The sequence below is a fragment of the Capricornis sumatraensis genome, chromosome 1, assembly GCF_032405125.1.
Source record: "Capricornis sumatraensis isolate serow.1 chromosome 1, serow.2, whole genome shotgun sequence".
NCBI lineage: Eukaryota > Metazoa > Chordata > Mammalia > Artiodactyla > Bovidae > Capricornis > Capricornis sumatraensis.
This window is the reverse complement of record NC_091069.1, coordinates 176715384-176740662: the sequence shown is the minus strand read 5'-3', so window position 1 is coordinate 176740662 and position 25279 is coordinate 176715384. Positions and strand designations below refer to the sequence as shown.

General features: G+C 38.8%; 1 protein-coding gene across 3 annotated transcripts in view; it reads left to right on the top strand.

The window, feature by feature from the left end:
• The first annotated feature begins 4912 nt into the window (after window positions 1-4912).
• Window positions 4913-25279, top strand: part of LRCH3 (leucine rich repeats and calponin homology domain containing 3) — a 110129-nt gene continuing 89762 nt past the window's right edge. For all 3 annotated transcript variants that reach the window (XM_068977299.1, XM_068977346.1, XM_068977214.1), the window contains exon 1: window positions 4913-5174. In XM_068977299.1, the coding sequence (XP_068833400.1) occupies window positions 4913-5174 (262 nt within the window). The remainder of the gene's footprint in view (window positions 5175-25279) is intronic.

Genomic DNA, 25279 nt, shown 5'->3' with positions numbered 1-25279 from the left:
GTTCAATAAAGACTTTTAAAAGGTCCACATCAAAAAAAAAGTGCCTGATAAATAGGAAATTATTTTCCTAGCCTGTATGTTTAATTTCTATTTCCACTTCTATTTTCCTGAGAAGAAAATCACATTGTCTAAATTTTCTTGTAAAACTTTTTTTAAAAGTCAGTTTTTTTTTTCCACTAAATAAGTCAGAAAGGGTAGGACCAAACATTTGTTGAACATATGCAACAAACCAGCTTCTGTGCTTTGTATTTGAAGAGAAGGGGATTGGCCAAGATTTTGATCCTACTGCTCTGAGTTTATAAAGTAGAAGCTTAAAGGAGTAGCCATAATATATTTCTAATGAGTAAAAGTAGGGAAAAAACTTTATTTCTGCGTGATATGAGATGCAGAGGTGGAGAGTGTTACTAAGGTTGGAGTGAAACTTTTGCTGCTAGTGTTCAGTGAATAAACTTTCAGCCTATAAAATACACAGGGAGAAGCAGGGAGTTTCTTTGTGTAAATTCCTAACATTTGGTAAACCAGCATTGACTTTTCACTTCCTGCTTCCAGACCATAGAGCAGTAGTGGAATAAGTTAGAGTTCCCTGAAGCCCTTTTACTCAGCCCTTTTGCAACTGTTTCTCATCACTTCTTTTGTTCATCACTAGACTCTGGTGAATTCCCTACAATGACTCCCATTTCCCATATCTTATTTTCTCAAGATGATTTTGTCCCTTCCTTTTTGGAGAAGTTTGAGGGAGAAGGATGAGAATTCCCTCATTCTACCTTTACTTTATAGATGAAACTTCAAATCCTTAGAGGTGTCAAAGTTAACTTCTGATTTATCTTTTCTTCCAGCCTTTCTTTATGTAGGACTAGTTCTTATAGTGTATGTATAGCATCTTAATTTTTCCTGTTTCCACAGGCTTCTGTTTTGACCGTAGTAGACTTAATATCTACAGATATTTTGGACTTAATGAGACCCTGTTCTCAAATATTGTAATTCTTTTTTCTCCTAACCTCTGCTGTATTCGCACATAACCTCTACTGTGTTAGTACTTAACAGCATCTTTGTTTCCACTTACTCTGTTTTTAAACTATTGATATACTCAGCCAGGATACTGAAGATAACTATAGAGTTTAACATATTAAGGACCTTAAAATCTAGTTGACTACTAGACAAAGTATAATCAATCTATAAACTTGGTCAGAACTTCAAAGGCCTGAATTAGCATGGTATGTTGTAATTATAATGATATGTGCAGGTGGATAGGAAGAATGAGGCCATATAATGGAGAATTTGTCAGGAATTCAAATGTGGAGGGTAATCGGTTATCAAATATAGATATCTGTGCATTTTAAAAAGTATTTCTGTAGCATTGTAGCATTAATATGGGATCTATGGTTCTGCTTTTGTGGTTGAAATAGCTCTAAAAAAATTAAAATGAAGACCTGCTCTTTAAAGTCTTTCTAAGAGTAACAGTTTTAGAAGTCTAGAGTAACAAAAACCAATTCATACATTGGATAGATGACACCTGCCAGGGATAACAGATTACTTGCTATTTGGGTGACCCATGTTCATTAGAGACATTGATCATGGAACCTGTCGCTGAAGAACCTAGAACACAGTAAGAATTCACAAAACAACTCTCTGAGCAACTGATACTAATGAACTTTGGCACTGAGATTAAACATTTTTACAGTCTCTTCCATAGGAGTTGGGGAAATGCTAATCAAGGTTTCATTGTAAAGCTGGACCTTGAGTGATGGTCAGCATCTCTCCAACCTTACTTTCTTTTGCTGTCTGACATGAACTTTTTGGCCTGTGGCAATGTTCTCCACACTAACCATTATAAGTTGTGCCTGGATGGTTCATGCTGATATTCCTTTCAATTTGGGATGTTACTCTCCCCTTCCAGCCTATTGCCCTTCAGAAGCCTTCAGATTTGTTTCAGAATTTGACATACTAGACTCCTTTTCTTTGAATTCTGATGGTTAATCCCCACCACCCCTACTCATCCCTTTTTTGTGGTTTTAATCTCCATTTGGCTTATTTGGATTCCATAATTACAATCTAGGAAAAGGACTGTATCTGACAGTCTTATTTCCCACACAAAATACTAGTTGGTTGATTGTAGGGGAAATTTACATCATTTAGCAGGAATGACTTAAGTGTCTTTCAGTAATGTCAAGAATAACCTGAAGACTGGTTGCAATCTATGTGAGGCCTAATTGGTTTAAAATGAAATGGTGGGAATTCCCTGGCGGTCCAGTGGTTAAAACTCCTAGCTTTCATTCTGGAGGGCATAGGTTCAATCCCTCATTCAGGAAGTCATGCTGCTGTGCAAGTCACCCAGTCCTGCCTACTCTGCAGCCAAACCTCTGAACTGCAGCCCACCAGGCTCCTCTGTCCATGGATCAGGAAGCTGAAATCCTGCAAGTCCTGTGGTGTGGTAAAAAATTATAAAATATTTTTAATGAAATATTTTCTACTTTTCCAGTAACTGAATGGTTTCATTTTTAACTCTTCAGTTCTATCTTTAATTCCCACAGGTGGATTATGGTAAGATCATTTTCCTCAGTTTTGATTCTAGACCCAAATTTTAGACTTCAGTGAGGTTCACCCAGTTTTGTTCAACAATAAAATCTTGCCCAAAGAAGAAGTATTATTTAAAAGTATTTATTTTCCTTAAGAAGCTATTTTGTAGGAAGGGCCTAAAATTATTTATATAACCCTTTCAATGAGAATTATGAAGTTTGGGAGCCAGGTTAACACTTCTTTTTCCCTCAGGCAATAATGGTTAATAAATTCACAGTTCAGTTCAGTCGCTCGGTCGTGTCCGTCTCTGTGACCCCATGAATCGCAGCACGCCAGGCCTCCCTGTCCATCACCAACTCCCAGAGTTCACTCAGACTCAGATCCATTGAGTCAGTGATGCCATCCAGCCATCTCATCCTCTGTCGTCCCCTTCTCCTCCTGCCCCCAATCCCTCCCAGCATCAGAGTCTTTTCCAATGAGTCAACTCTTCACATCAGGTGGCCAAAGTACTGGAGTGTCAGCTTTAGCATCATTCCTTCCAAAGAAATCCCAGGGCTGATCTCCTTCAGAATGGATTGGTTGGATCTCCTTGCAGTCCAAGGGACTCTCAAGAGTCTTCAACAACAACACAGTCCAAAAGCATCAATTCTTCGGCACTCAGCCTTCACAGTCCAACTCTCACATCCATACATGAACACTGGAAAAACCATAGCCTTGACTAGACGGACCTTAGTCGGCAAAGTAATGTCTCTGCTTTTGAATATGCTCTCTAGGTCATGACTTTCCTTCCAAGGAGTAAGCGTTTTTTAATTTCCTGGCTGCAATCACTATCTGCAGTGATTTTGGAGCTCCCCAGAAATAAAGTCTGACACTTTCCACTGTTTCCACATCTATTTCCCATGAAGTGATGGGACCAGATGCCGTGATCTTCGTTTTCTGAATGTTGAGCTTTAGGCCAACTTTTTCACTCTCCACTTTCACTTCATCAAGAGGCTTTTTAGTTCCTCTTCACTTTCTGCCATAAGGGTGGTGTCATCTGCATATCTGAGGTTATTGATATTTCTCCCGGCAATCTTGATTTCAGCTTGTGTTTCTTCCAGTCGAGCGTTTCTCATGATGTACTCTGCATAGAAGTTAAATAAGCCGGGTGACGTACAGCCTTGACGTACTCCTTTTCCTATTTGGAACCAGTCTGTTGTTCCATGTCCAGTTCTAACTGCTGCTTCCTGACCTGCATACAGATTTCTCAAGAGGCAGGTCAGGTGGTCTGGTGTTCCCATCTCTTTCAGAATTTTCCACAGTTTATTGTGATCCACACAGTCAAAGGCTTTGGCATAGTCAATAAAGCAGAAATGGATGTTTTTCTGGAACTCTTGCCTTTTCCATGATCCAGCGGATGTTGGCAATCTGATCTCTGGTTCCTCTGCCTTTTCTAAAACCAGCTTGAACATCAGGAAGTTCATGGTTCACGTATTGCTGAAGCCTGGCTTGGAGAATTTTGAGCATTGCTTTCCTAGCGTGTGAGATGAGTGCAATTGTGCGGTAGTTTGAGCATTCTTTGGCATTGGAATGAAAACTAACCTTTTCCATTCCTGTGGCCACTGGTGAGTTTTCCAAATTTGCTGGCATATTGAGTGCCGCACTTTCACAGCATCATCTTTCAGGATTTGAAACAGCTCAACTGGAATTCCATCACCTCCACTAGCTTTGTTTGTAGTGATGCTTTCTAAGGCCCACTTGACTTCACATTCCAGGATGTCTGGCTCTAGGTGAGTGATCACACCATCATGATTATCTGGGTCGTGAAGATCTTTTTTGTACAGTTCTTCTGTGTATTCTTGCCACCTCTTCTTAATATTTTCTGCTTCTGTTAGGTCCAGACCATTTCTGTCCTTTATCGAGCCCATCTTTGCATGAAATGTTCCTTTGGTATCTCTAATTTTCTTGAAGAGATCGCTAGTCTTTCCCATTCTGTTGTTTTCCTCTATTTCTTTGCACAATCTCCATTTAAATCACTTGGCTTATAGAATGACAAGTCAAGGAAACTTTCCCCTCTTTTTTGGCAGCAACAGTGTTAAAACTTAATGTTTAATCTAATCCTCCTAAGGGAGGAAGGTAGTTTTGGTGAGGAGCGTGCCTGAAAGACATTTTTGTAGAGGTATGGTAGAAAGGCCACTGGGAGCCTACCGTAGGCAGCTGCTTCAGATTTGTGAGTTCCGTTTTCAATTTCTCTTGGAAACCTATGGGCGGAGGCCAGCGCCTGGAAGTGCAGAGCGGCACCGCAGCCCTGTCCATCAAGGGACCCGGCCGGGGTCTGTAAGCCCCTTTCCCCGCCCACCTATCATCTGGTCGCGCATGCGCTGAGCTGAAGGGCCGGAGCGTTGTCGGCTGGGAAATGGCGGCCGCGGGCTTGGTCGCCGTGGCCGCGGCTGCAGAATACTCTTGCCCAGGAGCGTCGGGAGGTAACCTCTCGGCTGTTAATTGCGGCCCAAATTCCGGGGCAGGCCCTGGTCCTGGCCCGGGCTCGTGGAGCCGCTCCCTCGACCGAGCGCTGGAGGAGGCGGCGGTAACCGGGGTGCTGAGCCTGAGCGGCCGGAAACTGAGGGAGTTTCCCCGGGGAGCGGCCAACCACGACCTGACGGACACCACTCGGGCGGGTGAGTGCGGTGGGGGACATCCCAGCGGACAGGAGGCCTCGGGCGCGGTTGGAGGCCGCCCTGGCCGTTCGGGGGGATCGCGGGTACTTACAGTAACTGGTCCTATTACTCCTGGTCGGGACCAGGGTAACGGGGAGAAGCCGACTGCCCCAACCCACCGAGGCCTGCGGGTCAGACCTCGAGCCTGGGGCGAGGCGGACAGCAGCATCTCTCGGGGAAGAAGGCCGTAGGAAACTGATGGGTAGTGTTGTACTTTGCTAGAAAATTAACTTCTGCGGAAGCTGAGGTAGACCCTTGCTCCGCCTGATTGCTGCAGGCCAATTCTGATTTAGGATGCCAAATTGACTTTACAGATTTAGGTTTGTAGCGCGCTTTTAATCGGAGTAATGTTGGTCGCTGCATTGTCAGGAAAGCATGACTCTCAGCACTGGCGTTTTTTAAGAAATGATGTTTTCAGAGTGAGCCCGAACGCTTTTTCCTTCTCCCCTTCGTCTAGTTGACTTACCAAATGTACTTGTAAAAATAACTAGGGCCAACTGTAAGGCTTCCACTACTTTTCCTCATGCCCCCTCAAAAAAAAAGTTGCAGGAAGAAAACTATTTAGAAAAGGCACAAAAGATTGCCTACCGTATCTATGTTTAATTCTTTAAAAAAAAATTACTTTGCCTTGAAAAGAAAATAAATTAGATATTTGATTTTCGTAGTTGTAGAGAACAGTATCTGGTGACTGAGGTGTTCTACATGTTTCCCTTGAGGTGTTCAACATGTTTCCTTTGTGTTTAAAATACAGCTTCCTCAAGGAGTAGATTAAAAACAGTCAGTACAAAGGAGGAAAACATCTCTTACATATAGTATAGTATGATGTAATTATTTTCATACAGCCTTTCTTAAGCTGTTAACTTTTCCTATGTTTGTGCACTCATTAAAGATTGCTGAGTATTACATATGATTCACTCATTTTAGAAAGATAAGCAAAACTGTTAACACTACTTCAAGAAACTGTTTTCCAAAGAAACTTTGCCTCTTGTGTAAAATAGAAGGAATCAAATGTCTGTTTGTTTAATCGTTTTGAAAAGAGTTACGTAGAATATAGTTTGTGTTCTTTAGTGAATGACCTTAAAATTAAATTTTTTTGCTTGTGTAAATGAGCGGCCACTTGCCTTTTGCATGTGTTCTGATAGACAGCATCTAAACTTATTGTTCATACCCCAGATTTCGTGATTCTGTTCAGGAGGTGGCTATATGGCATATGACTGACTGTTCAAGAGATGGCTAGCATAGTGACTTCATATTGGCATGAGTCATTTCAGTATTACTTCATTAAGCCTGAAGTTAAGGGATGAGTTGATTGTTGGAGTTTATCTAGCTCATTATCTTACTGTCTTTTTAATAGCTCTAGGGCTAGTGTCTTTTTCCTTTAAGAAATATTAGCTAACAAAGAAAATGCAAAGGCATTTATGAAGAATAAGTAATGCCAATGAATTTTTTCCCTTACTATGCTGTGAATTTTTAATTCATTATTATCCACACTTATTTGTATTACTTTAATAGTTTATTTATAAACTAGATTTTTTGTTCATTGACATTTTATTTAGTCAAAAAGTCTAAAAGAGGAGAAAAAGATTGCAAAGTACTTTATAACCTGTTAGACTAGATTAATTTCTAAAATGTCAGAAACATCACTTATTAATTATAAGAAGTCTTTGGCAGACCTTGATGAGTACAAAAATACTTAATTCTCTAAATTATTTTAAACAGATAATTTGATATGGATAACATCATTGATTGAGTTTTCACTGTTTACTGTTCATTGTGGTAGATGTTTAAAATACATTGCCTTGTTAAGTGCTTAACAACCAATGGATTAAATATTATCCCAAGGATTTCCCTGGTGATCCAGTAGCTAAGACACTGCACTTCCAGTGTAGGGGACCTGGGTTTAATCCCTGGGCAGGTAACTAGATCCCACATGCCACAACTAAGACCCAGCATAGCCAAATAAATAAAAATAAATGCTTAAAATATTATTATCCCAAATTTACATATGATGAATCACACAGGATTTACAAAAAGCCACTCAGAATCATATAAATAATAATAGCGGTAGAATTTCAGCCTGGGTCCATCTTACTCTTTTTCTCTTCACTGTGCCACATAGCCTCTTTACATACAGATAGCTACTATCATTCCTGTTTTTAGAGGTAATGAAACCCAGGTTTAGAGAGAAAAATAATTTGCTTGAAGACTTGTAGCTAAAGCCAAGGAAGATGTTGTTAACCATGATTTGAGCCTAATTCAAATCCTTTTTGAGGTAACTCCAAAACCATAGACTGTTACACAGTGTCCTTTGAATTCAGACCCAACTTTGGTTAGCTGAAATGTTTTGTTTAGACCCTATAGAAAATTTAAAGCCCAAAACATTACTTGAACACTATATTAAAAGTTGCCACATAATCTGTTCTTTCCTAATATATAGAATGTATCTACAGATACATAGAACTGCTATCCTTACATTTTAAGAAATAGTACATATTACCCGTACTGTTTATAACTTGACATAATTAGAATTCATCATGCAACATTTTCTTGGAATTTTTCCCCTCCTGTTTGTTTTAAATGGTCGATTTTTAGGAAGAAAAAGAAGTGTTTGGAAATGAGTTCCTTGATCCATTGGACAGGGAAAATCTTAAATCACGAAAGACTTTTGGGGGCTGAAAAGTTGTAGCTTTAATTTGGGGAGGCAGAAATGGGAAGGAAAGCCATTCTGGGCGGTGGAACACCCTGCCACAAAGGTGTGCACATAACTCGGGGCTAGCTAGTCAAGTAGTCCATCCCTCTGGCAACAGTGATAGTTTAGAGATGGACACATTTTCCTATCAGCAGGCAGGAGTGTTAATTCTATTGAGAAAGAGGCATGCTTTGAACCCTGGAGTTGCTGAGAGAATAGAATGTGAACCTGGAGCTTGCCAATAAATTGAAAGACCCAAAAGATGGAAAGAATGAGGCCAAGTTCTGATGGTAATCTTTGGATCAATAGCCAGGCTTTAAATTAGTGGTATCCTTGGACTATCAAGTTATACAAGCTAATGAATTCCCTTTCCGACTTAATCTGAGTAGACTTTTTGATACAAAATAATGAGAGTCCTGAGTAATATGACAGTGAGTCTGCTCTTGAAGTTGTGGGGAGGTCAGTTTGGTCAGAATAAATCAGTGGGATTAGAGAATATGAGAGCTGCCCTTTGCATTTGAGGCAGCTGACTGATGATAGGTTTGGAAACAGGGAGATTGTTCGTTTAACAGATGTTTGTTGACTAAAGGATTTTCAAGTGTAGATACACAAAGAGGACCAAGACACTCCCTGTTATCAAAGAACTCAAGAGATCTAGTGTAGTAGAATGAATAAATGTAAAGATTATTTGAATTGTCTAATAGCAAAACTTTTATGTGTAAGGCATTATGCTAGGTAATATAGTGGTAATAAAAATAAGAAAAGACTCTACCCTGTAAGCATTAAAAATCTAGTAATCTGGCCGGCTGCAGTAACAGTCAAGGAATGAGAAACAGTCTGAGATCATACTGGAAAATAAATGTACAAATGTTGACTGAATTTTTTTTTTTTTAAGAGACAGAATGCATCAAGTTGCCTGAGTTATTAAACCTGTAGGACTAGGAAGGTGGTAATGCTACTGATAATAATAGTAGCTAACATTTGTTGAGCTGTTAGCATATTGCAGATATTGTACTAAGCTATATATAAAATGCACATATAACAACCACCTGAGTTGTAAGTACTAGTTTTAACCCCATTTTACCTGTAAAAATGGAGACTTGAGATTAATCTGATCATTGTTACACAGGTAATAAATGACAGCACTAGAATTCAAATTCAGATACATCTGATCCTAAAACTTCTGGTTTTGATCACTAAGCCATACTGACAAAGAAAGTTTGGTTCAGTTTCTTTAGTTGGCCTGATACATGTTCTACCAGAGTCTTAAATGTGTCAGGCCAACTAAAGAAACTGCAGCAAATAGAAGTGTAAATCTGGAACTTTTAAGAGTGAAGTTAGAACTGCAGCATAAATTTGAGACAGTCATAATGAAGGGTTTATGCAGTTCTTTGAGAGAGAATGTGGAGAGTGGAAAAGTTGGTCACTGACAACCATGGGGTACCATAGCACTTAAAGGGCAAGAAGAAGAATCAGTCCGAGAAAAAACCAGAAACAAAGTTTTATAACTAGGCTTCTACTAGAATTTAGAGACTCCTAAAACCAAAGGAACTGTAGTAACCCTCTAAGTAATTTTACTAATGAGAAGCTGTCTTAAAGATTAAGACTTTGTTTAAGGTTATATAGTGAAGTGGTACTGTTTTGCAGAAGACGAATAGGATCATAGTTGAAGGAGTAAGAAATCTTTTCTGAATGGAAAATCGAAAACAGGAAACCAAGGATTCAACTTTTGGGAAAAGCCTGTGGTTGATGGAAGATGGGAGAGACTAATGATGCAAAAAAAAGAAAGAAATTGAGATATAATGGGTGAGCCTAAGTAACGCAGTCTTATTGAAGCCATGAGAATAAGGCTTTCAAGAATTGTGTGCTTATTTCCTAGATAAAGAAGAATGAGGATTGCATAAAAGACCATTTAATTTTTCAAAAAACGTTCTGTAACTCACACAATTGTGGTTTCGTTAGTCTTGGAAATATGCACTGAAATGGCAGATCTTAAGTGGAAACCATATTTTTCTTGGATACTTATTTATGTATATTTTGTATCAGTTGCAGTCTGTGTACTGTGAATTTTCTACAACAGTGCTGTCCAGTATAGTAGCTGCTAGCCGTAAGTGGTTATTAAAATAAGTTAAAATTTTAAAATTTGGTTCCTTAGTTGTACTAGCCACATTTCAGATGCTCAGTGGCCCCATGTGTCATATTGATCAGCACATTAGATAGACCTGCTGTCCGTTATATTGGACAGCACAGGTAATAGAATCTTCCATCATCACAGAAAGTTATATTTGACAGTGATGTTGGGGCATACTGCAATGCCTTTCTATATCCATGAATACAATAAACCACCATGATCACTAGAGATGAAAACACTTAAATAATTGTTGAGAAGATAGCAGCAAATGGGGGCTCAGTCATAATTACCAGATCTTTGATAATATCTCAGGGCTGAAAGGAGATATATCATTTTTTCTTTTTTTAATATAAATTTATTTAATTGGAGGTTAATTACTTTACAGTATTGTATTGGTTTTGCCATACATCCACATGAATCCGCCACAGGTATACACATGTTCCCCGTCCTGAACCCCCCTCCCTCCCCGTACCATCCCTCTGGGTCATCTCAGTGCACCAGCCCCAAGCATCCAGTATCATGCATCAAACCTGGATTGGCGATTCATTTCATATATGATATTATACATGTTTCAATGCCATTCTCCCAAATCATCCCACCCTCACCCTCTCCCGCAGAGTCCAAAAGACTGTTCTATACATCTGTGTGTCTTTTGCTATCTCTCATACAGAGTTATTGTTACCATCTTTCTAAATTCATAAATATGCATTAGTATACTGTATTGGTGCTTTTCTTTCTGGCTTGCTTCACTCTGTATAATAGGCTCCAGTTTCATCCACCTCATTAGAACTGATTCAAATGTATTCTTTATAATGGCTGAGTAATACTCCATTGTGTATATGTACCACAGCTTTCTTATCCATTCATCTGCTGATGGACATCTAGGTTGTTTCCATGTCCTGGCTATTACAAACAGTGCTGCGATGAACATTGGAGTACACATGTCTCTTTCAATTCTGGTTCCCTTGGTGTGTATGCCCAGCAGTGGGATTGCTGGGTCGTATGGCAGTTCTATTTCCAGTTTTTTTAAGGAATCTCCACGCTGTTCTCCATAGTGGCTGCACTAGTTTGCATTCCCACCAACAGTGTAAGAGGGTTCCCTTTTCTCCACACCCTCTCCAGCATTTATTGCTTGTAGACTTTTGGATCGCAGCCATTCTGACTGGTGTGAAATGGTACCTGATTGTGGTTTTGATTTTCATTTCTCTGATAATGAGTGATGTTGAGCATCTTTTCATGTGTTTGGAGAAATGTCTGTTTAGTTCTTTGGCCCATTTTTTGACTGGGTCGTTTATATTTTTCTGGAATTGAGCTGCAGGAGTTGCTTGTATATTTTTGGTATTAGTTGTTTGTCAGTTGCTTCATTTGCTATTATTTTCTCCCATTCTGAAGGCTGTCTTTTCACCTTGCTTATAGTTTCCTTTGTTGTGCAGAAGCCTTTAAGTTTAATTAGGTCCCATTTGTTTATTTTTGCTTTTATTTCCAGTATTCTGGGAGGTGGGTCATAGAGGATTCTGCTGTGATGTATGTCAGAGAGTGTTTTGCCTATGTTCTCCTCTAGGAGTTTTATAGTTTCTGGTCTTACGTTTAGATCTTTAATCCATTTTGAGTTTATTTTTGTGTATGGTGTTAGAAAGTGTTCTAGTTTCATTCTTTTAAAAATATCTTGTTTTTTTTTTTTTAAAGCAAGAATGTTGACTTTTTACTTTTTTTGGCTACACCGGGTCTTCGTTGAAGCACATAGGATCTTTGTTACAGCACATGGAATCTTTAGTTGTTGCCTGCGAACTCTTAGTTGTGGCATGTGGGATCTAGTTCCCTGACCAGGGATTGAACCTGGGCCCGCTGCATTAGGAACACAGAGTCTTAGCTGCTGGACCATTAAGCAAGTCCTAGAAATAATATCGCCTTAATAAAAACTGCCATTTAGGCATGCCATCTTTGTTAATAGAAGCATTAACTGTACAGTTGACGCAGTTTTCATCTGTGAGTATCATGCGCTCAAATCAGGAACCTTCTAAGAGCCTTAGGAATGAGAAAAGAGTAGCAAGAAACCAAAGCTAACTTTATTTGACTAATCAGGCTGTTTCAAAATCATTCCTTCTGATATTAAGAGTTGTACATGCTCATTGTAGTACAAAAAGTTATAAAGAAGACATTAAAGGTCTTTTGTAATTCCACTTACCACAGAAAACTGGTAGTGAACCTTGCTTAGAACTCTAAACGTTTTCTTCATGAATATATACATTCTCACTTTTTAAAAAAATCTTAGAATGAGATCTTAAAAAGGCTGTTTTATCATTTTTTCACTACATGATATATAGTATCAGAAAATATCTGCTATAGAAAGATATGTAGCATATTTTTTAATAGTAGTCCGCCATAGGTATACTGTCTTCTCATTTACCCTGTTGATAAACTTTGGAATTGTCTTCATCTTTCACTGTTACAAACGATATTGCTGAAAATAACTTCATGTGTATCTCTTTGCAGACTTGTTTAATTTCCTTAGGATAAATCCCTAGAAATATAATTGATTGGTTAAAAGAATGTACAGTTTTAGGGGTTTTAAAATACAGATTGTAAAACTGTTATTCTAAAGGGTTTTTTAGCTTAGGTTTGTATCAGCAGCTTACGAGTTGTCTTCACTTTGCTGATTTTATTCTTTGTAATCTGTGTCAGTCTGATAGCTAAGAGATTATATCTCCTTCTTCTATATTCAGTTCATTTTGAGAAATGTAATTTTTACTACCATAAGAAAAAGTATATAAATACAAAGAGAAAATGTTTATTTTTTATGTTTTTTTCTGTGTCCTTTTGTCAGAATAAATTGATGACAAAGACTCAGAAACTGTTTGTGTCTGTATATAAACTCCTGTATATTTGAATTTTTCTATGATTATAAAAGTAGCACATGTTTATTAAAAATCTGGGAAAAAATACAAAGTAGAAAAAGAAAAAAGTAATACCACTGCATCAAAAAACCACTGAACATTTTGACATATTCTTCCAAGTGTTTTTTTTAATCTGTGTACATGTGTATTGAAAAACATGGTATTAGTTTTTTGTAATTTGCTTTTTTCCGCTGTAGAGTATATTAGAAATATTGTGTCATATCTGTTAACGTTTTCTTGTAATAGAATTCTAGTGGTTGCAGAGTATTTAATTATATCTTTACACTTAACCAAGTCCCTTTTATTGAGCATTTAAATTATTTCTAATTTTTTATTGTTATAAATAATGCTAAAGTATAAAATGGCATCTCCAGTATTGCCTGGAAAATCCATGGGCAGAGGAGCCTGGTGGACTATAGTCCATGGGGCCACAAAGAGTCGGACAGAACTGAGCACAAGGGAACTCTTATATAAATATAACGCTTTGCTCACATCTCTTATTATTATCTCTTACTGGATAAATTCCTAGGAGTGGAATTGTTCTAACAAATTATATGCAACTTTAAAAACATAACTTATAAACAGAATTACAAAAGGAGTTTCTCATAGAAACAGTGTTACATACTTTATGTAGTTTAACTAGGTTTATAGGGCACCCACAAAAGACCTGTTTTTTTTTTCCTAAACATGAAAGGCAACTTAACTCACATTTGATATGTCTTTATACCTAAAAGCCAGCTCTTCCACATGTCTCTGTCTATAAAGAGTATGTGTATATGTTAATAACACAAATTCTTATTGAAGTTCCTCTAACCTCAGAGAAGATCCGGAGTATAGAGCTTGAAGTTGCCTTAATAGAGAATTTAAAATTTCAAGGCTTGGAATCGTATTAAAGTGCCCCCCTATATTATATGTTCATGCTTGTTTTAATACAAATCTATGGCTTCAAGCCAAATTAGTTTGTATCGTGTTTATTGTTTTCTGTAATTCACGTCCCCCCCCCCGCCCCGCCCCAGTATGCCACTTTCACAAATATGGATATAATATTGTATATAATACTACTGTATGTAACAAAGTTTCTGTGAATATATACATATTGAGTTGAAATGTGGGATGCGAAGAAGACATCTCAGGAAACATTGCATAACTCCCCTGCTCTTACAGCTTTACCTCCTATTTGGAATGAGAAATTGTGTGATCCCTAATTGGAATGAGCTCTAATATAGTCTCATCCACTGGCCATATCCTTTCTCTTCTGCCTGAGGAGCAACACAATTCTTATATTGTATTGACACAATACAAAAGACTTAAAAATATCCTTTTACTTATGTCCTTACCCACCTACCCCCTGCTTCCCTCCTGCAACAGACACATATTTTATAAAGAGAAGCAGAGACAATGGGGAAGATCATGGCTGTTGAATATAAAGGCTTCTGAAATAAGATTTAAATTTACTTTTCAGGGGAAAAATCTAGACTCAGCTGTACTGGCATTGTTTTTTTAAATAGGAAGGGTAAATAGTAGGATGGTGCCTTTAGAAGGGGTGAGAAGATGAGTCATAGATCATCACAAAAATCAATGTTGAGACTAAAAGAATGGCAACAAGATTGGGACCAAGGATTTCCTAGGTTTCATTTCCTTTTCCTGTGGCTGTATTTGGGGTCTAGATGCTTAATATTACCTCATGGTTTTTCCTGTGGTCATGTATGGATGTGAGCATTGGACTGTGAAGAAAGCTGAGCGCTGAAGAATTGATGCTTTTTAACTGTGGTGTTGGAGAAGACTCTTGAGAGTCCCTTAGACTGCAAGGAGATCCAACCAATCCATTCTGAAGGAGATCAGCCCTGGGATTTCTTTGGAAGGAATGATGCTAAAGCTGAAACTCCAGTACTTTGGCCACCTCATGAAAAGAGTTGACTCATTGGAAAAGACTCTGATGCTGGAAGGGATTGGGGGCAGGAGGAGAAGGGGCCAACAGAGGATGAGATGGCTGGATGGCATCACTGACTCGATGGACGTGAGTCTGAGTGAACTCTGGGAGTTGGTGATGGACAGAGAGGCCTGGTGTGCTGCGATTCATGGGGTCGCAAAGAGTCAGACATGACTGAGCGACTGAACTGAACTGAACATGAAATAGGACTTTTTAAGTAGTAACATGCATGTTCATTTTTTTTTTTTCAATTCATTTATGAAACAGTTACTCCACTGAAGTTTGGAAGAAAATACATGGTTAATATGGTAGTTCACAAAAGGAACACTGTTTTGAGTTCCTGAAGTAGCCAGCAATATCAAATACAGTGCTGCTACTAATTATAGAATCATAAACTAGTACTAAAAATTTAAGGAATTTCCTTACTTTTAACTTTCTCCCTTGCTCTTCTAAATTTGTAGATTTTTTATTATTTGAAAGAACTCTCAAACCAAGAACTTTAACTGATTTATTAAACATATTTCTTATAAGAACTAGATAGCTGATTTTTTTCATTAAAAATGGGTTTTTAGAAATGACCTATAATCATAGAGAGCGAAAAGATAAGCCACAGAGTAACAGATTGCCAATAAAATACAACAAACAAATGATACTCAGAATATATATAGAATTTCTACAAACAAGAAGATAGCACAATAGAAAACTGAGAAAACTCTTTAACTGGTACTTCACTAAAGAGGAATTCCAAATAACTGATAAATGTGTAAAAAGGTGCTCAATCTCATTAGTAATGAACAAAAAAGAAAACCGAACTGAGGTAGTTCTCATTGACAGACACAGAGTACTAGAAAGTAATGTTCTCCCTCAGTGTCCTCAGGGAGATGGTTCCGGACTACCCCCCATCCCCACCCCCCAGACGCTCACACACAAAGGCACTGAAGTCTGTGGTTGCTTAAGTCCCTTACAAGAAAATGGCACTATTTGCGTATAATCCATGCAATTTTCCCTGTACTTTAATTCCTCTCCAGATTACTTGTAAAATTTAATACAATCTTAATGTTGTATAAATAGTCACTGGTGCATAGCAAATTCAAGTTTTGCTTTTTGGAACTTTCTGTAATATTTTCCCCAAATATTTTCAATCCAAGGTTAGTAGAATATGCAGATGGTCAGATCCCACAAATACAAGGGTACTGACTGGAGCATTGGGACATTTTTACAGTGCCTAAGGGAGTTGAAAAATACCTAGTAAAGTTGAAAACACACATATTTTATGAACCAGAAATTCCAGGCTCTGAGGTACATACCTCAAAGAAACTTGTGTGTAAGTGCGCCAGGACATATGTATAAGAATGTTCATGTGCTGTGCTTAGTCACTCAGTCGTGTTCGACTCTTTGCGACCCCATGGATTGTAGCCCACCAGGCTCCTCTGTCCATGGGGATTCTCCAGGCAAGAATACTGGAGTGGGTTGCCATGCCCTCTTCCAGGGGACCTTCCAAAACCAGGGATTGAACCCACATTTCCTGCATTGCAGGTGGATTCTTTACTGTCTGAGCCACCAGGGAAGCCCAAGAATGTTCATAACATTGTTCATATTTGACAAAACAAAAAAAGAAATGATCATCAGTAGAATGTTGTTTAGTCGCAAAGTCGTGTCAGACTCTTTCGTGACCCCATGGACCGTACCTGTCAGGCTCCTCTGTCCATGGGATTTCCCAAGCAAGAATACTGGAATGGGTTGCCGTTTCCTTCTCCATCAATAGAATGGGTAAATCAATTTTGGATATTTATGTGGTTTCACAGCAGTGAAAATAAATAAGTTACAACTGCATGCAATTGCATAGATGAACCTTGGAAACATGATGAGCAAATGAAGTATATGACACTGTATTTGCAGCACAAATATACTTAAATGAAGTTCAAAAACCAGCATAATCGTTCATAAATGCAAAAACCTTTAAGAGGCAAGAAAGTAATTACCGTAAAAGTTAGGATTATGGTACTTGTAAGTGAATGCTTCCCTGGTGGCTCAAATGGTAAAGAACATGCCTGCAATGCAGGAGACTTGGGTTTGATCCCTGCGTCGGGAAGATCCCCTGGAGAAGGAAATGGCAACCCACTCCAGTACTCTTGCCTGGAAAATTCCATGGACAGAGGAGCCTTGTAGGCTACAGTCCATGGGTTCACAAAGAGTCGGACATGACTGAGTGACTTCACTCACTCACTCACTCTACTTGTAAGTGAGAGGGGAAAATATCAAAGGAAAGGGGCAGTGGGTTAAGGGTGGGTGCATTTCTGAAGTACTGAAAATATTCTATTCTTTAACCTCGGTTCTTCACCTCTATGGTTATTCACTTTATACTGTTTTTTAAAAATTGTACATCTACATTTATGATTTATTTACTTTTTAATGTGCTTCTTTGTTTAGGCTTACTTATTCATTCTTAACTTGATTATTACTCATATCACCTCTTCTTTTTTGCCTTCCCCTTTGCCTTCTCTATCTCTTTACCATCCCCCTTCACTAGTCACTTTCTTGCTTCCCTAATACTTGTTCACGCTTTTTTTACTGTCACGGTGAACAAGTGTCTTTTTTCCATACTAACTTAAAGAAGGTACATTAGTTTTCTCTTGCTGCGTAACAAATCATTATAGCCAAAGCTTAAAACATTTATTATTTTACTGCTCTGTAGGTCAGAAGACTGGACTCAGCTGAGTTATCAGCTTGTGGTCTCATAAGACCAAGATCAATGTCTTGGCCAGGTTGGACCCTTATCTGGAGGCTTTGGGGAAGAATTTCCTGAATCATTCAGATATTGGCAGCATTCAGTTTCTTGCAGTTATAAAACTCAGGTCTCCATTTCCTTGCTGGTTGTCATCTTCCGGCTGCTCTGAGGCTCTGAAAGGTATTCACATTCCTTACAGCATGGCCTCCTTCACCTTCAAGCCAACAGTGGTGTGTCCTCTTGGAATGTCTGACTTCCTCTTCTGCTATCAGCAAGAAGGCTCATTTGATGAGATTGGGTCTAGCCAGATTATCTCTTTTTTGTTTAATTCAGAGTCAGTTGATTCAGTTCAGTCCAGTCGCTCAGTCGTGTCTGACTCTTTGCGACCCCATGAATTGCAGCACGCCAGGCCTCCCTGTCCATCACCAACTCCCAGAGTTTATGCAAACTCATGTCCATCAAGTCAGTGATGCCATCCAGCCATCTCATCCTCTGTTGGCCCCTTCTCCTCCTGCCCCCAATCCCTTCCAGCATCAGTCTTTTCCAGTGAGTCAGCTCTTCGCATGAAGTGGCCAAAGTATTGAAGTTTCAGCTTTAGCATCATTCCTTCCAAAGAACACCCAGGACTGATTTCCTTTAGAATGGACTGGTTGGATCTCCTTGCAGTCTAAGGGACTCTCAAGAGTCTTCTCCAACACCACAGTTAAAAAGCATCAATTCTTCAGCGCTCAGCTTTCTTCATAGTCCAACTCTCACATCCATACATGACCACTGGAAAAACCATAGCCTTGACTAGACGGACTTTTGTTGGCAAAGTAATGTCTCTGCTTTTGAATATGCTGTCTAGGTTGATCATAACTTTCCTTCCAAGGAGTAAGCGTCTTAATTTCATGGCTGCAGTTACCATCTGCAGTGATTTTGGAGCCCAGAAAACTAAAGTCTGACACTATTTCCACTGTTTTCCCCATCTATTTCCCATGAAGTGATGGGACCAAATGCCATGATCTTAGTTTTCTGATTGTTGAGCTTTAAGCCAACTTTTTCACTCTCGTCTTTCACTTTCATCAAGAGGCTTTTTAGTTCCTCTTCACTTTCTGCCATAAGGGTGGTGTCATTTGCATATCTGAGGTTATTGATATTTCTCCCACCAATCTTGATTCCAGTCAGTTGATTAGCAGTTACTTAATTATATCCGCAAAATCCCTTCTGCCTCATGAGGAATATAATCAGTGATATTTCATATTCATAGTCCCAGGGATTAGGGTGGAGATCTGCGGGGGGCATTTTAGGATTCTGCCTAACATAGAGTGTTCTGTCTTAACTTTATTTTGTACATCACTTAGTACAATACCAAATACCCTTTGAGTGTTTATTGGATGGATGGATGGATGCATGGATGGGATATGGATGGTAGGGATGGGAGAGAAAAGTGAATGAATGAGAAGGCGAAAACAGGAAATGAAAAGCCTATTCTCTTTCTTAGCTTTAGAAATAGTGACAACTGACTTCTGTGTGACTGGGTTTAATGAGGAGCCTTGGGGCTTCAATGATACAGTAGAATTCAATCAAAACATTCTCAAGCATAATGCCAGTGAATATACTTCCCTTTTATGTCAAAAGTCAGGCATTCAGAGCCTCTTTAATTGGTGTCATAGAGGATAAGAGTGATCATGTTACATGTGCTAGGAGTCAGCACCCCAAAATAATAAGTAACAATTGCGAATTTTTAGGTGTGTGAAAAATTTTAGAATAGGACCTTGCTTTGCTAATAAAAGAAGTAAAACAAATTTTAAACTCCTTACAGTAAAGCAGGCTTTCCATGTATATTCGGTATTTAAAACTTTAATAATTAGGCAAGGCTCAGTTATCCAATGGTTAAGGCAATGGCACCCACTCCAGTACTCTTGCCTGGAAAATCCCATGGACGGAGGAGCCTGGTAGGCTGCAGTTCATGGGGTCACACAGAGTTGGACACGACTGAGTGACTTCACTTTCACTTTTCACTTTCATGCATTGGAGAAGGAAATGGCAACCCACTCCAGTGTTCTTGCCTGGAGAATCCCAGGGACGGGGGAGCCTGGTGGGCTGCTGTCTGTGGGGTCGCACAGAGTCAGACACCACTGAAGCGACTTAGCAGCAGCAGCAGTTATCCAAGGAGAATCTTAGCCTGATAAATATGTGATCCTTTTTCTGTCTCAGTAACATTGTGATATCTGATCATCTGTTATCAAGTGACAGACCATAGCCTGTTGGTTCTCAAACTTTAGTGTGCATAAAATCCCCTATGGCACCTTAAAAAAAATATACATACATTCCTGGGTCCAGACCCTAGAGAGTCTGATTCAGCAGATCTGGGTGGGGTCCATTAAGTTCCATTTTTAACAAGCAGTCAGATAGTTCTAAGTGCATGTGGCCTAAGAACCACTACTTGAGGAGTTCGTTCATAGACTTTACTACTTTACTCTAAAATTTGTTTGGGAAAATAGTATCTGTTCACTTCCTAAAACTATCTTGATTAGGTAAGCCAAAGATTTTATTCAATTGAAAAAATATTAAGTATAAAATACAGACTTCATTTTGCAAAATTTGGCACTTTGATACAGAATAAACCTTTGAAAGGCTGGTTTATTTGTTTTAAAGGTAGTGTCACTGAAGTGCTGTGTTGTTAACTAGATACAAATAGATAACCAATTTAATATGATTATCCAATGGATATGGGTATCCAATTTATCTATACAAACAGATAACCAAATAAACTATGAAAATTGGGCATAATAATTAGTTAGGGTCTTAATTACAAGCAGCAGACACCGGCTGTGGTTATGAGTCGCCCCCATGATCTCTGGGAGGACTGGAGAACCAGGCTAGTAAAAGGTTACTTACTTACAATTAAGTAACCAGGAATGTGGCCCAAATCATGTGGCAGAACTTATCCTGTGAAGACAGCACTAGCATTGCACCCGGGGATAGACACCTCAAATTGCACCACTGTCACCAAAGATAATGTACACTCTTTACTACCACTGGAGCATTTGCCACCACTACCTGTGGACATTGGAATGTATTGTTATACTGGTTTTAGTTCAGGGTTAGGGGAGGATGTGCCTGGGAGAACCAGATTGTATGCCAGTGCCCCTGGCTGCAAGAGAGTCTGGGAAAGCTAACATATGGTGTGGCACTTTTCAGCTTCTGTTGAGAAAAGAACTGTTTCAAAAAGTATTGGATTCTCCAAACAGGAATAGTGTTTAGATCCTGGGCAGCCTAAAAAAATGGCATGTGTCTAACTACAAGTTGTATTTGATACTAAAACCAGGTAATCAATTAGGCCTTTATAATTATCAAAATGAATAGGAAGCAGTATGTATGGTGCAGTGATAGGCAGTTTATTGTAATTAGTATAACTTTTTTACAACTAAACATTCCATTGCCTAGTTCAGTTGAGAGAGGAGGAAAAGATTTTTCTTTTCAAGGGTTACCTTCAGTTTTCCTTTTCTTTTCTTTTCTTTTTTGCCCTAAACTCTGAGCATACCCTTAAATTCTATTTATGATCTGAAGTCTGCATTAATTTGAGAAGAAGGATGAACAGTGTTGCCTAATTCCTATCCTTTCAAGTTTGCATGTCCCACATCCCAGTACCTAGGGACAATATTCTGTCATTTTAGCCAGTGGTCCCCATGCTGCTGCTGCTGCTGCTAAGTCATTTCAGTCATGTCCGACTCTGTGCGACCCCATAAACGGCAGCCCACCAGGCTCCCCCATCCCTGGGATTCTCCAGGCAAGAATACTGGAGCGGGTTGCCATTTCCTTCTCCAATGCGTGAAAGTGAAAAGTGAAAGTGAAGTCACTCAGTCGTGTCCGACCCTTAGCGACCCCATGGACTGCAGCCCACCAGGCTCCTCCGTCCATGGGATTTTCCAGGCAAGAGTACTGGAGTGGGTGCCATTGCCTTCTCCATAGTAAGAATTATTGACAACAAATGTGTTTGTTTATTGTGTGTATGTACTAAATTACATGTATTATAAAATAGGCATAAAATACAAAATTTAAAGGAGAAATTAAAGACAAATAGAAATAGAAGCTCTAATGTTTTTGTTCTACTCTCCAGTGGATCATTACTCTGCATACTGTGGATAGCAGGCCCACATTCCTCCCTTGAATACTGTTGATTCAGAACAGTGATTAGCCTCTTAAATATATAAGTAGAAGAAAGGGAATTTAATGTTAAGTATCTGAAAGCACTCTAGACCCTACTTTGAGGCCGTATGGGAAGTGAGAGACTGTCTAAAGTATGGAATCCAAGGATAGAGAGCTGTGACCTGTTGAAAAGGAAGGGGTCTTAGAAGACAGACTTAGGAATTTCTTGAAGCAGTGCTATAGATGAGGAGGTACTCCTTTTATAGCATGTGCAAAACAAACCAGTGTCTGTGTGAAGCATGCTGAGCTGCTCCCACAGATGTGAAGGGATGGGGTTAAGTAGGGTAGGAGCAGTGTTAATTTGGGAGTAAGAAGATTTGGATGTTTCTTCTTTGCTTTTAATACTTTTTTCCCTATGTCTTTTATTTTCTACAGCTTGATTATGATGAAGCTTTCTTTATATGCATCCTGCATTAGGTTTACAGAGCCTCTTGATTCTATGAATTGAAAAATTCTTTGTTATTTGGTTTCAGTAGTGAGTTTTTCTATTTTCTTGGTTGACAGATACTATTCAAAGTCATAATTTTTCTTTTTTGTTCTGATTTGCTTTTCCTAGGGTATTACTATTATAACATCTTCTTTTGAAATTTTCAAGTGTGATCTGTAGGTCTAAAGTTTTGCTGTTCAAACTGTGGCTTATGGACCAGCAATATGGCATCACTTAGGATTTTATGAGAAATGCAGAAATTCAGGCTCCATCCCAGAATTAGAATCTGCACCTTAATAAGACCCCCAAGTTCTTATTAGAACATTGCCGTTTGAGAAGTGCTCCTCTGTAGCTAATCCAGGTAACTGAGGTTGCTCTTTTTTTCCAAAGGGTCTCTGAGGTAAGTATATAGATGACCCCAGTTATTCTAACCCCATGCCACAGAAGTCAGCCAAATTGAGCACTCTCAACACCAATCTCTTAAAAAGGGTGGGGAGAGGTTCAGTAGGCAAAGAAGAAAGTTATGCCGGCAGTTACTTTGTTCTAGGATATGATATGCTCATGTGATTTTTTTGGGCTCCAGAATCACTGCAGATGATGACTGCAGCCATGAAATTAAAAGACGCTTGCTCCTTGGAAGAAAAGCTACGACCAACCTAGACAGCATATTCAAAAGCAGAGACATCACTTTGCCAACAAAGGTCCATCTAGTCAAAGCTATGGTTTTTCCCAGTAGTCATGTATGGATGTGAGAGTTGGACTATAAGGAAAGCTGAGTGCCAAAGAATTGATGCTTTTGAACTGTGGTGTTGGAGAAGACTCTTGAGAGTCCCTTGGACTGCAAGGAGATCCAACCAGTCCATCTTAAAGGAAATCAGTCCTGAATATTCATTGGAAGGACTGATGCCGAGGCTGAAACTCCAATACTTGGGCCACCTGATGTGAAGAACTGACTCATTTGAAAAGACCCTGATGCTGGGAAAAATTGAAGGCGGGAGGAGAAGGGGCCAACAGAGGATGAGATGGTTGGATGGCATCACTTGATGCCATGTCCAACTCGATGGACATTAATTTGAGCAAGCTCCAGGAGTTGATGGTGAACAAGGAAGCCTGGAATGCTGCAGTCCATGGAGTCTCAAAGAGTTGGACATGACTGAGCAACCGAACTGAACCTGGGGCTCATGATCTGGGCATATCGTGGATATGTATAAGCTAGAGTTAAATATGACACTAGTAAGTCCTTTAGACTGTGCCTTGGCTCAGTTGAGCCACTGCCAAAGTTATGTTCAATAGGTGAAAAAAGAAGGTCTTAGTGTGTCATCCTGTAGGTGTAGTAAGGATGCCAGCTTGTACAGAAACCCTAACTTATGTCCGCAGCTCAGTATTGTGTTTTTTTGATCTCCACTTCTCTTATGAGCATTGGAGCTTTCTACCCAAAATTACTATGTCATAAGCAGGTTTTTATTTCTCATTGGTGTATTTGTTTCTCATATTTGCTTTTAAAAGTCTAATTGTTACTGGTTCAGTTGTTTATCTTGCTTATAAAGACACTGTTCAGTAACAGTACAAATGAAATATTCTTGAGGTCGAATCAACAGTGACCAGGATAGGTTTATTAATTTTGCTCTCCTATCATAGTACTTAGAGCTTCTCAGATGGCACTAGTGATAAAGAACCCCAAGAGATGCATAATATGCAGGTTCAATCCCTGGGTTGGGAAGATCCCTAGAGTAGGAAATGGCAACCCACTCCAGTATTCTTGCCTAGAAAATTCCATGGACAGAGGGGCCTTGTGGGCTACAGTCCATAGGGTTGCAAAGAGTTGGACATGACTTAGCATGCATGCATGCCTTATAGTACTTGCAATATGTAAACACTTCATTTTCCAACATAAGAGAATGACAAACACAACTTAGACTTACTTTCTATAGAATCTGTATCTTGATTATCTTTTTCTTTTATCACAAAAGAAAGAGAATTTTTCATAGTAGGTATTGATTTCACAGCATCCTTCATGTTATCTTTGCTTTTTCGGATCCTTCTGGACTTAAGGATCTCTTAAGAGATTTAAGAGTATTCCATTACTCACATATCACTGCCTAAACCCTTCATATGTGGGAGCCCTTCTCTTGAGCAAGCCTTTCCCCATACCAGTGTTGCTGCTGGGAACTTGAAAATTGCATTCCAAGAACAAAAAGATTTTGTATCTCCATCTTATTTCCCCTTCCCTCAAATAAAACATCTGTTATCTTTAAGCAGTCTTTGTTCCTTGTAGTGAGCAATAGGATACAGGATTACATTCTGTCTTCTGCAGCCTCCTTTTATCGTATTTCACATGACAGCTGATACCAGACAGGATGGCATCAGGGACAACTTAGATAATTTATGTGAAGGAGTAAGAGCCTTTTGAAGTCATGAATGTGGACAATTTTAACTATTTGACCAAATTCTTTTCTTACTCTAATGTTAAAGCTCTGCAGCTGATTCTCATTTATACAATCTGAGTTACCAACTTTTCCTTTCCTTCATACCCAGTATAGTCATATTTTATGCACTGTTACTATATTTTATTATATCAAACTGTATTTTCAGTTAAAGTACTGTGAAAAGTTTCAGAAATATTACATTTAAATGCCACCTTGTGACTGCTCATTTTCAATAACTCTTGTATATATGATGCCACTGAACCGTATTTTTGAAGGTTCCTAAGTTTAACCTCCTTAGTTTCCTCAGTATATTGATAGTTGGTCTGATTTTGTATGTATATCCAGTTGGTTAATCAGGACCAATTTCACCAAAGATTTATCTTCTTTCTTTAAAAAATGAGTATTTCATATGCATAAGGCCTTTTAGCAAAATGTATTTAAACTAACATACTAAGTAATGTAACAGCTATTAAACTCAGTGTAAAATAATATTATCAAGAATAAATAGTATTGAATTATTTCATGTACTCTGTGCCTCAGCATGTGATGGTTTTTGCAGAATACAATATGTTCTTTGCTATCTTACATTATGCTGCCTTGTCAAAAGGTACTTTTTTACTTTGCCAGGGTTATACGACTCAAAACTT